The sequence below is a fragment of the Lotus japonicus genome, chromosome 1 (genome assembly GCF_012489685.1).
Source record: "Lotus japonicus ecotype B-129 chromosome 1, LjGifu_v1.2".
In the NCBI taxonomy this organism is placed as follows: Eukaryota; Viridiplantae; Streptophyta; class Magnoliopsida; order Fabales; family Fabaceae; genus Lotus; species Lotus japonicus.
This window is the reverse complement of record NC_080041.1, coordinates 91,781,228-91,796,189: the sequence shown is the minus strand read 5'-3', so window position 1 is coordinate 91,796,189 and position 14,962 is coordinate 91,781,228. Positions and strand designations below refer to the sequence as shown.

General features: G+C 36.8%; 2 protein-coding genes and 1 long non-coding RNA gene across 7 annotated transcripts; 2 read left to right on the top strand and 1 right to left on the bottom strand.

The window, feature by feature from the left end:
• Positions 1 to 2,324: 2,324 nt before the first annotated feature.
• LOC130732224 (uncharacterized) lies at positions 2,325 to 4,322 on the bottom strand. Of its 2 annotated transcripts, XR_009016970.1 has the most exons (5): positions 4,172 to 4,322; positions 3,849 to 4,080; positions 3,260 to 3,315; positions 2,847 to 2,982; positions 2,325 to 2,726 (listed from the first exon to the last, which is right to left on the bottom strand). It is a non-coding gene; the product is annotated as an uncharacterized LOC130732224 (long non-coding RNA). The 2 variants fall into 2 exon arrangements; XR_009016969.1 differs by having other exon boundaries at positions 3,849 to 4,318.
• Positions 4,323 to 5,168: 846 nt separating this feature from the next.
• On the top strand, positions 5,169 to 12,695 carry LOC130727776 (uncharacterized). Of its 4 annotated transcripts, XM_057579020.1 has the most exons (8): positions 5,169 to 5,346; positions 5,640 to 5,692; positions 6,118 to 6,184; positions 6,266 to 6,335; positions 6,666 to 8,967; positions 9,050 to 9,361; positions 9,442 to 9,541; positions 9,615 to 12,695. In XM_057579020.1, the coding sequence occupies exons 5-8, from the start codon at positions 8,234 to 8,236 to the stop codon at positions 9,870 to 9,872; spliced, it is 1,404 nt and encodes a 467-aa protein (XP_057435003.1). In that variant the 5' UTR covers positions 5,169 to 5,346; positions 5,640 to 5,692; positions 6,118 to 6,184; positions 6,266 to 6,335; positions 6,666 to 8,233; the 3' UTR covers positions 9,873 to 12,695. The 4 variants fall into 4 exon arrangements, with proteins under 4 accessions (XP_057435003.1, XP_057435004.1, XP_057435002.1 ...); XM_057579021.1 differs by having other exon boundaries at positions 5,640 to 5,689; positions 6,266 to 8,967; XM_057579019.1 differs by having other exon boundaries at positions 6,266 to 8,967.
• Positions 6,669 to 8,196, top strand: LOC130711967 (uncharacterized). The gene is made up of 2 exons (XM_057561776.1): positions 6,669 to 7,330; positions 7,419 to 8,196. Exons 1-2 carry the CDS (start codon positions 6,669 to 6,671, stop codon positions 8,194 to 8,196), a joined length of 1,440 nt encoding a protein of 479 aa, XP_057417759.1.
• Positions 12,696 to 14,962: the final 2,267 nt, after the last annotated feature.

Here is a 14,962-nt window from a genome sequence, read left to right as displayed (position 1 = left end):
ATGGTTCCCGGCTAAACTTTAGATAGCCAATCAATAAACTGCTCATCGAGCGAAAAGGTACCGAAGTACTTGGAAACTCGTAGTCTCCGGCTAAACTTTAGATAGCCAAACATTAAACTGCTCATCGAGCAAAAGAGTTTTCAACATACTCGAAGACTTGTATATTTCCTCAAAACGTGGACTCGACGACACTTCTCATATTTCCCAAACTAATATTCAGGCTCTAAGCTCTTATCTAAGGGTATTATTATTGTTCAAAGAATTTAGAAATTGATTAATGTCTTATGGGTTTTCCGTGATAAAATAGTTTTCATTTTAATCTTATAATACTTCCTAAGAGTTTTCAGAGATCCCACAATCTCAAATAATTCCCTGAGAAGGTCTCGATCCATTAAAACATAACAAGGTCCGAACTCCGTTCGTCCTTTAAAACTCTCTCAAAATCTCATAAAAATTTGGCATGACCTGCCCGTAATCCTCACTCCTCAGAATCTCATGTATAAGTGGAATAGCATAAATAAAACAGCTCAGTCAAAAGCATAAACAGCATATTCCAACACATCCTAAGTTAACCATGTAGCACGTAGCATGTGAATCATTTAGCACACAATATCATGGCATCAAATACTCAGCAAGGTCGGCCGAAGCCTCAGAGAACAATTCAGACATTTAGCAATTTAGTGCATAACACATAAATCAAGTCGAATTTGTCGACCCCTAAAGCATTATCTAGTAATTCAGAGAGTAGCCCTCACCGGTGGGTCTTCCAGCTTCCTCCTCCAAGTGTCCTTCACGTTCTTCTCCTTGTTCTCCAGGAATCTCCTCAAAAGAACCTTAAGCAGAAATCACAGAAATCAACACCAAGAGTCAGAAACTCAGCAATCAAAGAGTCCTAGGGTCACACGGTACACTACAACCTCCGTGGTACGACAATCTAACGCGTTAAGACAAGTTTTCGAAAAATCGGATTCTTCCCCCCCCTTGATATAGCTCTCGGCCACTTCCTTTAATTGGGAGGGTCGATTTTTCTTCGATCAAACTTGGTTCCTAGGTTAACATAAGCCGTAACTAAGACGGTTCTAGGCTCGGAAAAATTTTCGGATCGAAAACTGATATAGGGGTAGTTTGGTCATTATTTTTAGCTCAGAATTTCAAAACTGGATTTTTGAAAAACATATTGGATGGAGACGTCCACAACGATGTTTATGACGACAAATCCTACTAGCACTAAGCCAAGTCGATAGATTAGAGCTTAAAGGTTGCGACTTTACCGAAAAATGGGTATTTAAGGTAGAAATTGATCCCGGCGGCATTTCGTCGACATTTGACAAAATCTAATCCGCAGAACACGCTCAGGAGCATGCAGGGAAGAAGTTTAGACGCTGAAATCAGCTTATTTGGACAGTTTTTCAAAAACCTCAAAATTTTGAACTCAGAAAGACGTAGGAGAAGTGGACAGAAACGACGATTCGAAGGAGAGTATAGTTTACCTACCTCGAGGTCTTCGATTAGCGACGATCGGTGAAGCAAACGGGCAAGAAACGACGAAGATCCGGATTCTCTCTCTCTCTCTCTAGGTGCTCGCGGGTTTGGGGAGGGGAAATGGGTATTTTTTTGCAAAAAATCTAATTTTCAAGCTATTTATAGGTTTTGGAAAAAGCGGAAAAATGATTTTTTCGCGGTTCCGATTTTTCCTGCGCGTTCCTCTGCGAATTCTAAGATTGGTTCTGGCAACAGAATTCCAGAACTCAAAACAGGATTCTTGGAATTAAACCAAAAGATCCAAAATCGGCATAAGTCGGTGTAAGTCGGTTTATCCCGAAAAACTACTTTTTGCAGTGATCGTCGGATGAGAAAACTTCCTTCTGAAGAAAGATTGGGATTAACGAAAGAAATAGGAGAACGCGGGTGGAATCTTCATTTGCAGCTCCGAATAGAAAAAGTCTTCATCGTCTGTCGATCTTAGGTTTCTCGAACTATCAGGGATTCCGTTTCGGCAAACTTCCGAGAATTGGAATTTGACGTTCGTACTTTCCAGGATTTCGCATCGAAATAATTGTTTAAGGACGGAAAAGAGAAGTTCTAACATTTCTCTGAGGATTTTTGGAATTAGTTTCCATCGTGTCCTAAAGCGTAAATTAACTATTCACTAATACCTTTGACCTAGGATTAAGCGTATGTTAGTCGTGCTATAACTCTTATCGGTTTTTCGATAATTCTTGGACTTTTCCTGAACCTTTTTCCTTCACAAATTTATCTTAATCAAATAAACTCTTTTATTTTATTCACTTATCCAAAGCGTTAAAACTTGGGCCTTACATTCTCCAATGTCATAATCATCCTTGAGTTCCAAATGACAAAATGGCTTTTAGTTATATACCATGAGAGAAATGAAAAAGGAAAACTATAAGCACAAAGTAATGAGAGAAATGTAAATTTAAAACTTTTCAAAGATATCACTCAGTACCCAACTTGCACAGTTAAAAAATAAAAGCAACACTATTTACAGAGATAGAGATTGAAACACATAGATGTGGGAAGAAGCCAAGCAAGCTAGTGCACAAAAAACCACTTAACTAAGAACGAAATTGATCGTCGATCTCATCAGAAGGAAGACCTTGACGACGTAATCAGATGGTGGGCTTAGCTGAGCGGCAGAGGAGAAGAGGTTCTGAATGGCAAAATGAAAATGAGTGTCCAAAGTTCCGTACACATCATTGTTCAACCTGTGGAAGAAATGCAGCATGAGTTGCATTGTACGAAGAGAAACACACAGAGAGTTTGTAGCAAAAGCTAAAATGTAACTGCAAAGATACAAATTAGTGAGGAGGAAAAATAGGTCTTACCTGATTGAGGATCTTCTCTCAATGGAATGGGGCTGCAGAAACTCATTTCGCTGGTCCCGTTGCATTTCGATCCAGCCATCCTGTCTTCCTTCGCGCCGCTGCCACTCATTCAGACCTTCACCAATTAAATTTACATCTGCAACTACAGCTTTTTACATGAAACATCTACAGTGCTTTCCAAATCAATGCTACAATTCACATGATTTCATAAACAAAAGTTTCTTAGCATGACACTTTTGCCCTGTTGTTACAACTTACTTCAATCATTCAATTTTAAAAGTGCTATAACTAACAATGTCAAAAAACGTGGTTTCATCATAAATTCTTTAAACACATTAAAAAAAAAAAAAACCTTAAAGTTTAAAGAGATGGGCCGTTAATGAATTATATTGGCAATAAGAAAATGACGTTACCTGATTCAACTCAACGTGTCCTTAAATGGTAATGATCCTCCATTTCACATCATCTTCTGAATCAGTGAAAAACACAAACCAAAGTTAAGTTACAGAATTTGGATCATAAACTTTTCTGGGAAATCTTGAAAATTTCCCAGTAATTTGGATACATCAGGTTCTGCTAAGCCAAACCAAACCCATTACTCACTGACCCTTGATGATGGTTTAAACAAATCAATCATCCTTGACTAATTATGGTTTGAGTTTGTGTTCCATATTGGAGGATTGATTGAGGGTGTGGTGTGGTGAATTGAGCTTGTTTGTTATGTAAAACTGATTTATTAGATTCGTGGAAGCAACATTACGAAGCCTAATATACAATCCACACCAGGAAGCTCAGGGTATTTGGATTTGTATCCTGGAAAAGTAACAATTATACACTCTTTTTTTAACAGTAGTAACAATTATAATCAGATTTTCAAAGAATTGTAAGAGACATAATTAATTTGGAAATTAACTAATCTAATTGAAAGAGAACAACAGAGTACAAAAAGGGAAGAAAAAACCTGAAACAATAAAGAGAAAGAAAAGAGTTGAAGCGCTAGACCTGGACGATGATGACGGATTGACGGAAATGACACGCTCTGGTTCAGATTAATCTGAAACAATAAAGATGGATAATCGAATATAAGTTAAAACGTTGAAAGATCAAGGATTCAGATGACAGAGAACAAAACATGCAATGGTAGTGGGTGAAAGCTGAAATTAGCAAAACGAAAACATTCCTGATGATTGAAGGAGCGGCAGAAACCCTAAACCCCATATCATTCCACCAATTTCTGCAAGAAGCAAAGAACCCCTTAAAAAAACAACAATCAGAGACCCACAAAGATCAGAAAAACGAAAGAAAAGAAACGAAAAGAAAAGAACCAAAGCCCAGAAGATTGAAATCCGCCTTCAATCTCATCTGCTTCGCCTCGTTCGTGCTCTACCTCGCCTCGCTCGTGCTCTGTTCCGGTTCTGTAGACACGATCGAAGGAAAACGGAGAACGTGCAACGCGATTAAAAGTGCAAGAAGAATGAAAACGGATGGAAAAGGAGAAACCAAAACCTACGAACCTCCTCCGAGTCTTCCACGTCGCCTCCTTCACCTCCGCTAAGAGGCCTGGCCTCACTGGTGCTCTCTTCTACCGCTGACGGTGGCCGCTCAACGTCTGTCGCCTCCAATCTCATCCTCCCTCTCTCTCTCTCTCTCTCTCTCGATTTCTCTCTATTTGAAGTGGTAGATTTTGGGAACCGTCGAATGGGAAGATGGGAAGGAAAAAGGAAGTGAAACGGAGCAGAGCGAGAAACTTGAACGTTCAGACTTCAGAGAGAAACCTTTCTCCATTATGAAAACGGATGAAAATTGAGAAACGCAAACGATTTCTGGAGGATTTCAACGGTATAGATTTGATCTGTAACTAATAATTTATTGTGAATCAATGGCTGAGATTCAATTCAAGTGAAATAAAAGACATTTTTACGAAAATATCCATGGTCAAGCTTCATAATCTTTAAAATTATACATTGTTTGACAGATTTACCCCAAGGCTGCAAAAACTCTTCCTTTATAGAGTTTATAGATATGAAATTGATATTTAAATGATGTGTTAATCTTATTAGTGGTCTCCAACTTGCGCTGGAGCAAGTCTTTTAACAAATTTTAACTTTTTATACTAATTATCTTTATTTCAATTTAGAATAATTTTTGAACGTATATCAATTTAGAATATTACTACTTTTTTATATCACAAATTTAAAACACATAGATTGTGATTAAAATACTTTGATTTCAATATTTTTTAAAAATAAAATTTAAGGATCTTTTAACAAACTACATATAAAAAAAGGAGCTCTTAAACAAAAATCACCTTTCAAAAATTAAGAGAAACGTAAAAGCTGAAACCCTACCCCAAATTTATCATGTTTAGCGCTCTGGTTCTTCCCGTTGTGAGTGGCGCCAGTCAGCCGTGAAGGGGCCATTGTTTCTATTCTGAGCGGAAACTGCCGTACTACGGTGCTTACTTTTGTGGTTCCTTCTCAACTCGTTCTCTTCTTGTCAGGTTTGTTTTTTTCTTTTCCTTTCCTCCTTAATTCTTCCCAATTCTTTGGGGTATTCTTCAATATGGTGGCCTGGTTTCTCTATGCTTGCTTCTGGTTTGGTGCGGCTCTCAATTCCGTTTGCTCTTGGTCTGTGTACGTTTTGGCTTGCCCCTTTACCCATCTCTGTTTTATCATGGTTCTCCTGTATGTTGGGTTGTGTTCTCTGTTTTGTCATGGTTTTTCACTAGTATGAGTCTTTTCAATGTTCTTTTGTGATCTCCATGTTATAATGCTATTTCTATATTATTTTCAGCAATAAAGAGGATTGCTGCAACGTGGGATAGGCTATTGCTTCTGTTTGGGGTGGTGTGTTTGCTTCTAGCCTGGAGCTTCAATATCTGTAGCTGTTTTTCATTTTTTAATTCCCTTTCTGTTTTGTGTGTGACGTGACTTCCCTCTTTGAAGATGAAGCTTTGTGTAGCTTTTTGTTTTATTTCTTTTTTGTTTTTTCTACATATTGTTTTATCTGTACTCTTCATGAGAGCCAACTCTCATATGTATCTTTTTCAATATTACACTTTCTTTGGGAGCTTGTGGGCTGGTTAGTGTTTTCACAACATTGGAGTTCTTTTCTTTAATTGAGATCTTTTTCTCATTTTGGACTAGTATATGATCTCTTGTATCTGTGCACTAGTATGAGTCTTTTTAGTGTTCTTTTGTGATCTTCATGTTCTCATGCTTTTTACATATTTGTCTATCAATTTCACCTAACTGGGTTTTATTGGCTTTAGGTATATCATTTTTTAGTAATTGGATTTTCAATAGTGAAGGGAATTTACTCAAGTCATTGTTTCTAAGGTATCTTTTCATTTTATTTTAAGTTAAGTAGTTATACACATTTTTCTAATTTAACATGTTAATTGTATACATTCATAATAGGAAGTGGCGCCCTCTTTTGAATCAAAGCTAAAGATCTATTGAATAGTTGTTGATCAAGCTTATTGGGAAGGTAAGCAATTTTCCTTCTTTTTGTTTATATTTGACTATTGTCCTTCCTTTATGACACAACATACATTGTAATGATATGTTAAAAATGATTTCTCTCACTCGCACATAAGAAACCTTCCTTACACTAGATATGATCACCGTTAATGATTGATCTAAAATAGAAAATGTTTGTGTCTTGATGTTTTAATAACTTTCTTTAATCGTGTGATTTACTCGCTTAGTTGCATGTAGTGCTGATTTTAATAGCTTTCCTTATTACCTTCAAATGTAATTTTTTTAAAGGGTTGGTGATTAAATTAAAATAAAACATGTGTGTGTGTCTTGTCTATAGACGATGAATCAGCCTGCACATAGAGAATGGATGTATAATAGGGTTCTACCTAATCGAGCGGGGCTTTCAGATGCTTTTTATGTGGGTGTTGAAACTTTTATTTCACATGCTTGTGGATTAGATCAATTTCTGAAGACGAGAACAATTAGATGCCCATGTGTGAAGTGTGATTGTAGAAAAATGCAAACCGCAGATGAGGTGAGGGTTCATTTATATAGGAAAGGGTTTAGGCCGAATTATTTTTACTGGACGTCACATGGAGAAGAATTTCCTCAACCAACTCCTGTAACAGTTCAACAACAATCGATTCCAAATTTGGATCAAGAACAAACTGTGTATGAAGAAAACTTTAATTCTTACGAGTCAATGGTAATGGATGCTGCCGGTCCAAGTCTTGCTCAGTGCTACCAGGAAAGTAGAGATGAGACACCTAATAAAGAGACCCAAGATTTCTATGACCTTTTGGCTGCAACAGAATCTCCTTTGTTTGAGGGCTGCTCTAGTCACTCAGAGTTATCAGCTTCACTACAATTGCTTACAATTAAGGCAGAGCATAATATATCTCAAGAAGCTTTTAATAAAATTGTACAGTTTTGTAGAGAAACTTGGCCCTCAGATAATCGCATGCCACCAAATTATTACAGAACAAAAAAGTTGGTTGAAAGGTAGGGTTTGAGTTACGAAAAAATTGATTGTTGTGTTGACGGGTGTATGTTGTTTTTCAATGATGATATTAATGAAAAAAAAATGTAGATGTGGGGAAAATCGATATATATTGAAGAAAAGCAGTTATGGTAAGGTAAATGAGGTTGCCAGAAACCGAATGTGGTACTTGCCTCTTGCACCAAGGTTGCAAAGATTGTATTCTTCTCCTGCTACTGCTAGTCATATGAGATGGCATTTTGATAATGTTAGGGAAGAAGGTGTATTGGTTCATCCTTCTGATGGAGAGGCGTGGAAAGATTTTGATAAAACACATAAAGACTTTGCTAAAGAACCTCAAAATGTCAGACTTGGTTTATGTGCTGATGGATTTAGTCCATTCAACATTAAGGGTAAGCCTTATTCATGCTGGCCTGTAATTGTCACTCCTTATAACTTGCCTCCTTCAATGTGTATGAAAGAAGAATATTTGTTCTTGACTATAATCATTCCTGGCCCTAAGCCTCCTCATAAGGGAAAAATAGATGTCTTCTTGCAACCATTGATAAATGAACTTAAAATGCTATGGGAAGTTGGTGTTACTACATATGATGTCTCATTAAAGCAAAACTTTCAAATGAGGGCTGCGTTGATGTGGACCGTTAATGATTTTCCAGCTTATGCAATGTTATCAGCTTGGTCGACTGCTGGAAGCCTGGAAGATTATCTTGTCCTTATTGTATGGAACACTCCAAAGCCAAATGGCTTAAGCATGGTAAGAAGATATCATTTTTTGATTGTCACCGATGCTTTTTGCCGACGGATCATCCATATCGAAGGAACAAGAACAATTTTACTAAAAATAAGCAAGAATTTGATCTGCCCCTGAGTTTTTGAATGGAACTCAAGTTTGGGAGCGTGTTTCTATGTTGCCTAAAGTGGTTGAAAGTGGATTCCAAGAGATAGAGGGGTATGGACATACACACCATTGGAGTAGACAGAGCATATTTTGGGATTTGCCTTATTGGCGAACGAACCTCATTCGACACAACTTTGATGTTATGCATACTGAAAAGAACATATTTGTAAATGTGTTTGATACAGTTATGGATGTAAAAGATCAAACAAAAGATAATCTGAATGCTAGAAGGGATATAGCCGATATTTGTAAGCGTCGAGAATTGGAGCTTGTTGACTTGGGAAATGGTAATGAAGTAAAGCCTAAGGCACAATACACTTTGAATGCAGCCCAAAAGAAAGCGGTGTGTGAATGGATATCGCAACTAAAACTCCCAGATGGTTATGCTTCAAATATTCGAAAGTGTGTGGACTTGAGAACGAAAAAGTTATTGGGGATGAAGAGTCATGATTGTCATATTTTCATGGAACGTTTGCTTCCCACAGCATTTAGCTCATTGCCAGAGCATATTTGGAATCCTTTGGTGGAGTTGAGTCAATTCTTTAGAGATCTTTGCTCAACAAAACTAGAGCTTGATCACTTGAAACAAATGGAAAAAAATATCCCAATCATATTGTGCAAGTTAGAACGTATATTTCCCCCAGGTTTTTTTGACTCAATGGAGCATTTACCAATTCACTTAGCATGGGAAGCGAAAATGGGTGGGCCTGTGCAATATCGTTGGATGTACCCATTTGAAAGGTATAAATTATTATCTATCACAATATACTTTGAAAATTTTCATAACTTGTTTTCTAAAAACTCACATAACTTTGTTGTTAAGGTTCCTTCATTCCTTGAAAGAAAAAGTTGGAAATAGAGCACGTCCAGAAGGAAGTATTTGTGAAGCTTATATTGTACAAGAGACAACAACATTTGCTTCATATTATTTTGAGTCTCATGTGCACACAAGAAGAAATAGAGCACCAAGAAATGATGATGGTTTTGAAGACCAATTATTTCAACCTTTATCCCTTTTCAATCAACCTGGTCGGGCAGCGGGAAAGAAGAGACATAGATTCATTGAACGAAAAGAAAAGGATGCAGCTCATTTGTGTGTAATTTTAAATTGTGAAGAAGTTGAACCATATCAAGCGTAAGTCAAAATAATTCATAGTCTATTCATTATATCCAATATTTTATACATATAATGAAGACATATGGTTGAACTTGCAGTTTATATGTGGAAAGCTTACGAGCTGCTAGGCCAAACATTAGTGAAATTGATGTTGATCGTTGTATTGATAATGATTTTCCACAATGGTTCAAAGATCATGTAAGTATTTGTTGATTCCAAAGTAATTGTGTTGAGATCATAAATGAACCTAAAGTTACTTTTTACTGAATAGGTGCATCAATCAAGCAATGAAACTCACAGTCAGTTTATCAATGACATTGCTTGGGGACCATTGGCTACAGTTCACACATGGCCTATCTATTTTGTCAATGGATTTAAGTTTCACACAACACCATGGAGTGAAGGAAAAGCTACTTCTAATAATGGTGTTTGTGTTAGAGGAGCTGATTCCGGACAATGTGAAAATGATTACTATGGCACACTTGATGAAATTGTAGAATTGGAGTATTCACGGGAACCAATTAAGTGAGTTGTGTTGTTCAAGTGCACATGGTTTGATCCAACCCCTAATGTCGGAACAAGAGTACATAAGCACTATGGAATTATTGAAGTTCATTCACGAACCAGGAGTTTCATGAATGAAACCAGGGTCAGCTTGAGGAATCAAGAAGCTTCCATCAAGAATTTGGAGACTTAGTTGGGTCATTTAGCCAAAACCATAGCTGAAGGGGTCCCAGAATGTTTCTGCCCTCAAGCTTTGGAGGAGGGAGAACAATCACTTACTATCCATGAAAGTGACATTGTGGAGAAAAGTGAGGAGCCACAAAGTGAAGAAGAATCCCCAAAAGAAGACTCCACCAATGTTCTTGAGACAAAAAGTGAAAATACAATGGGTGAACAAATGGAAAATGTGATTGAATGTGGTGATGTTCATGATGTATCCTTAGAGGATTTTGTTTTTGGACACAAAATGCAGAAAGATGAGGAGGAAACTCCAAGTCTTAGCATCAATCTCAAGGACCTGTGGATCAATGGAAAGCATGGCAAGGAACAAGCAAGAGGGTGGAAGTCTCTTAGCACAAAATGGAACCAAATCAGTGAGAATTTTCTTAAACCCTCCATTTTTAATTTGATTTATGTTGCCATGATATCTGGAAATGCAGGTAATATGATGATGCAGTTGTGTTAAAATTTGCATGATCTAAAGGATCTAATGCAATTTGCTATAAACCCTGGGGAGAACTTTGAGTACGAGGTAGTCTATCAAAGACTTAAAAATTGAGTTTCTTGGGAGACAACCCAAGTTCAGGTTTGCTTTTCTTTAATTTGAGTTTGCTTTAATTTTTTTGTTTTCTTTTTAGGTAGTTAGTGCATCAAGCCTTTTGCATGTTTTTCTTTTTACCTTTGAGTCAGTATGAATATCCTTGGGTTTTTTGCTACTATGCTGAACTTGCTTAAGTGGTCTCACCCTTGATTTAGTTGCTTCTTATTAAAAGTTGTTGATACCATCTCTGTTGCTTTTTTGTGGTCTTTGTTGCGTGTTAGTATGATTGCAAGTGAGGTTAGCTTGAATATGTTTATTTGAGTTCACTTAGGGGTTTCACTTCAATACCCTATTGTTTTGTTGAGAGCTGAGAGTGTCAATGTTCATTCCTAACATGCTTGATTCTGTTTTGAAATGCATATCGGTTAACTCTTTGTGATGCATGATCCTTGAAGGGACTAGTAGGAATCTTTCTTGGCTTTCAGAGTTTGGATTAGTTCCCTTAGTTGCCCAAGTTGATCCTAAGTGAATACTTTCTTGGTCCTAGGTTCTGATAAATCTGAATTGTTGAGTGATCTATGTTTGGAATGAGCAGGAAAAAAGAAAAGAAAATGGACTTTCTTCTTAATGCGTGCTGGAAATTGTCAAACAAAAAGGGATGTGCCTTTGACAAAAGAAAAAAAAATGATGAAAAGAAGAAGAAAATCAAGGAAAGAAAGAAGAAGTCATTGTGGTTTGTAAAGTTTGCTAAGGTCTTAAAGTTTGATAAAGATCACTCACTAGTCTGTTATAAGCCCTTTGTGTTTTCCCCTTTTGTTCTATATCCTACCTTGCATTGCACCTTAGCCAACGTTACAACCTGGTGAAGTCTCTATCATGTGCTTGTCATTGCTTAAGTTAACCTTGATTTGATTGATTACCAGAGTTGATGCATTGTGTTTGAATGTTAGAGAACAAAAATGGTGAGATGAGTGCTTAAATGGTGAAGAATTATGATGGACTCTTGTATTCTAATTCTTGCTGATTTTTACTCTCCTTTCATCTTTAGCATGTTTACAACTGACCTCTCTGTTTTGAGATGTGTTTGCGTTAAAAAGCTTAAGCAGCTGAAGAAGGGGTGGTTTGTTCTGTGCTTGAGGACAAGCAACCTTGAGTTTACGCTTGAGGACAAGCTGCCGTTGAGTATAGTGGTGTGATGACCCGAGGTTTATTCTATGTTTATCGATTTCTTCTTGTTTCTTTCTTTTCCTTTTTGAGTCATTTATTGAGTTTTAAGTCGAGTTGAGTCCCTTTTTAATTCATAATTGCATCTGCATTAGTTTAGTTGTTTTTAGTCTATTTATTTGGCATTTTTATTAGTTTTAGTTAGAGGGTGATTCCTATGGTCAGTTTTGAGCTGAAGTCCTTTGAATTCCTGAGGGTTGATTTCATATTGGGAGTTTTGTTTGCTGAATTGAATGAAGGGATAATGGATTATCATGATTAATGAGATGTTCCCATGAGTTACATTGTTGTTTTGATGGATTCTTGAGATTCTTTTCAGGTTTGAATAGGTTTTTTATGGCAAATGATGATGGTTGAAGGCTAAGTAATGAACCATGATGATAGGTGAAGAGGAAGTTACAAAATTGAAGAAGAATCTGATGAGCCACGCATGTGCGCCGGCTATGCCACGCACATGTGTGGGAGTTCTGTGCAAAGAAAGGTGGAAAGGGTTGAAGGGCCGCCTAGGCCACGCACATGCGTGGTGGGCTGACTTGAAGGCTGCGTTTTGACAGATGATCCACGCATGTGCGTGGAGGAGGCCACGCACATGCGTGGTGCGCCGTTGAAAACTCTATAAATAGGGTTTTTGTTATTTATTTTAGGTATCTTATACTTTTTTGAACAAAACTTAGACTTTTAGTTTCTTGGAGCTTGTGGGAGGCTTCTTGGCACTCTTATTTCAGGTTTTTGTTCTTTTAATTTGCATTATGAATTCTCTAGCCATGCTTGGCTAGTTTTCTTTGTACTTTGGGTGAAGTGAACCTTAGCTTTGATTATGTTTTGAACTTCTGAGTTTCTTATATGAATAAAGTTTCCTTTCTATGTATTCTTTCTCTGTTTCAATACTCTCTTGAATGGATGCAAGTGTTTAGCTTTCTTCTTGCACAACGGTAGTTCGTAAGGATTAAAGGACTTGAGATTAGATTGATTTGTTTACTACGTATAAGGGTGAGAACTTATTGTGTTGGCCTGAACATAGAACAATAATTCTTCAATTGAATTGACTAGGTACTAATGTATTAGGCTTAGCAACCTGAGATTGAATGATTTGCTTGATTAAGGTATTAACAAGTGAAGGTATATGCTACATCACCATAGAAGGGGTTCTAAAGTTCATATAAGGATTCAGTTGTAAGAAACACAATTGGACTATGTGAAACTTTACCGAGGGTACTTCTTCTTATGAATTACAATTTTAGCTTTTGATGTGTTAAACACAACAAAAACTAAAACTTATATTGTTTTCTTTTTACAATTCTAAACACTAAATTCCTTGAACAATTTGATAAACAACTATCTTTGTGGTTCGATATTTTTTTATTACTTCGATCAATCCGTACACTTACGGAATTGCTATCGGCGACAAAATTTAATATTTGTTTTGTTATCCATGGTAGCTTTATCTATTTTCCTTGCATGTTTGCCAACAAAATTGTAACGTGGCCACAATAGTTTTTTTTTCCCATCCCGGCGATTTGTTGGCAATCCATACACTTCAACTCCTCATTTCTCACTCTGCACTCTCGTTTCTCCCCCTTTTCACAGGTCATCATGCATGGCACCGCTGGGAAGAATGTCGACGGCGATGACGACGCTATTCACCCAATTTCAGGCGTTCTTCTGATGGCTTCAAGAATCGACGATCTCGCCAAAATCGAAGCCTCCAAAGAGACCTGGACAATTGTTGCGAAAGTCAATCGTTTATGGCTAAGTCCGAGCTTATATGGCTCAAAGCTACCATTTTCAATGGACATGATTCTTATGGATGACAAGGTATGACACTTTTTTTTAATCACTCGGTTTTAATGTAAATTTTAGAATGCATTCATAAATCGCTTAGTTTATTTTTTACTTTTTAAATTTCAGGGCTGTAAGATTCATGCTACAGTTAAAAAGACTTTGATCTATCGATTTAAGTCTTTGCTAACAGAAGGACGCGTATATCATATTTCATTCTTTGGTGTTGGTGAAAAAGGTCGTGATTTTCGTCCAAACTCGCATCCATTCAAGATCAACTTTGATATTGATATATCTGTACGATTGGTTCCTAACAAGGCTATCAACTTAACTCCGTACTCTTTTTTTCCACTTTGTGATATAATGTATAAGGACGTTGGTACATCATTCCTTATAGGTATAAACCCTTATGTAGCCTTTTGAGTTTTTTAAAAATAGTTATTAATTTTCCTTATATTTTTAATTGCCAAATTGTAATGCATTAAATGTTGGTATGAGGAAAAATTTCATCTAATTTAAGTATATTTTCATAATCTTAAAAATACTTAGATTAAATATATATATGAAGTTTTTGTCAAATTTTGCAAGTTGTGTGATACTCATTGTGATTGATTTTGTTCGGATGAATGCTCATTTTTTTTTTCATATCTTAATTCATTAATACATGCCTAAATAATGAGATTCATATTCGTCGTGCAACGCACGAGGTAAAAATGCTAGTTGCATTCAAAATAGCACAAGGGGTGCTAACTCAAATACAATGAAAAAAGAACCAGTCACAAAAGACATAGTCCACAAAATAAAAAGAGCATGATACATGAAAAAGGAGAAAAGGATGAGAAGGAAGAGGTGTCAAAATGGTGACATAAGGCACATTCCAGAAGAAAATGAAAATGTCATCCTACTAGCATGTTAAATGGCAATATATAGCTCCTCAGAAGAACAAGAACGCAGCATCTATTCTTCCTCATATCAACCAAAATTCTCTAAGCTCCACAGCCCCACCAATTCTTCCCACATAACCCGCAAACCACTCATCAAGATAAAGAACCTAAGAAATAATAATCCATGCGCTAATCAAGAAAGAAGCCAAGAAATAATAATCCATTTGACCAAGAAACCACTGGCAACCAAAATAAGAAGCTGTTACAAGGTAACAAGATTCAAGCTCCAATCAGAAGTCGAAACTGAGAAGTCATTTTGCTTTGCCTTCAGCCAAAGTCAAGATTTGAATTGAATTAATTCCACTATGCTTTCTAAATCCGCCTCCACTCCCCTGAAAATTTCCTTATTTCGAAAATACCATAGAGAATTAATTGCAGCAATCCAGATTAAATAAGTTGCCCTTGTTA

Coding starts and splice junctions, on each gene's coding strand:
- LOC130727776 (XM_057579022.1), top strand. CDS start 8,234: ATGTTGCCTAAAGTGGTTGAAAGTGGATTCCAAGAGATAGAGGGGTAT. Junction 8,968..9,049: donor TGGATGTACCCATTTGAAAG/GTATAAATTATT, acceptor TTTGTTGTTAAG/GTTCCTTCATTCCTTGAAAG. Junction 9,542..9,614: donor CACAATGGTTCAAAGATCAT/GTAAGTATTTGT, acceptor TTTACTGAATAG/GTGCATCAATCAAGCAATGA.
- LOC130711967 (XM_057561776.1), top strand. CDS start 6,669: ATGAATCAGCCTGCACATAGAGAATGGATGTATAATAGGGTTCTACCT. Junction 7,331..7,418: donor ACAAAAAAGTTGGTTGAAAG/GTAGGGTTTGAG, acceptor AAAAAAATGTAG/ATGTGGGGAAAATCGATATA.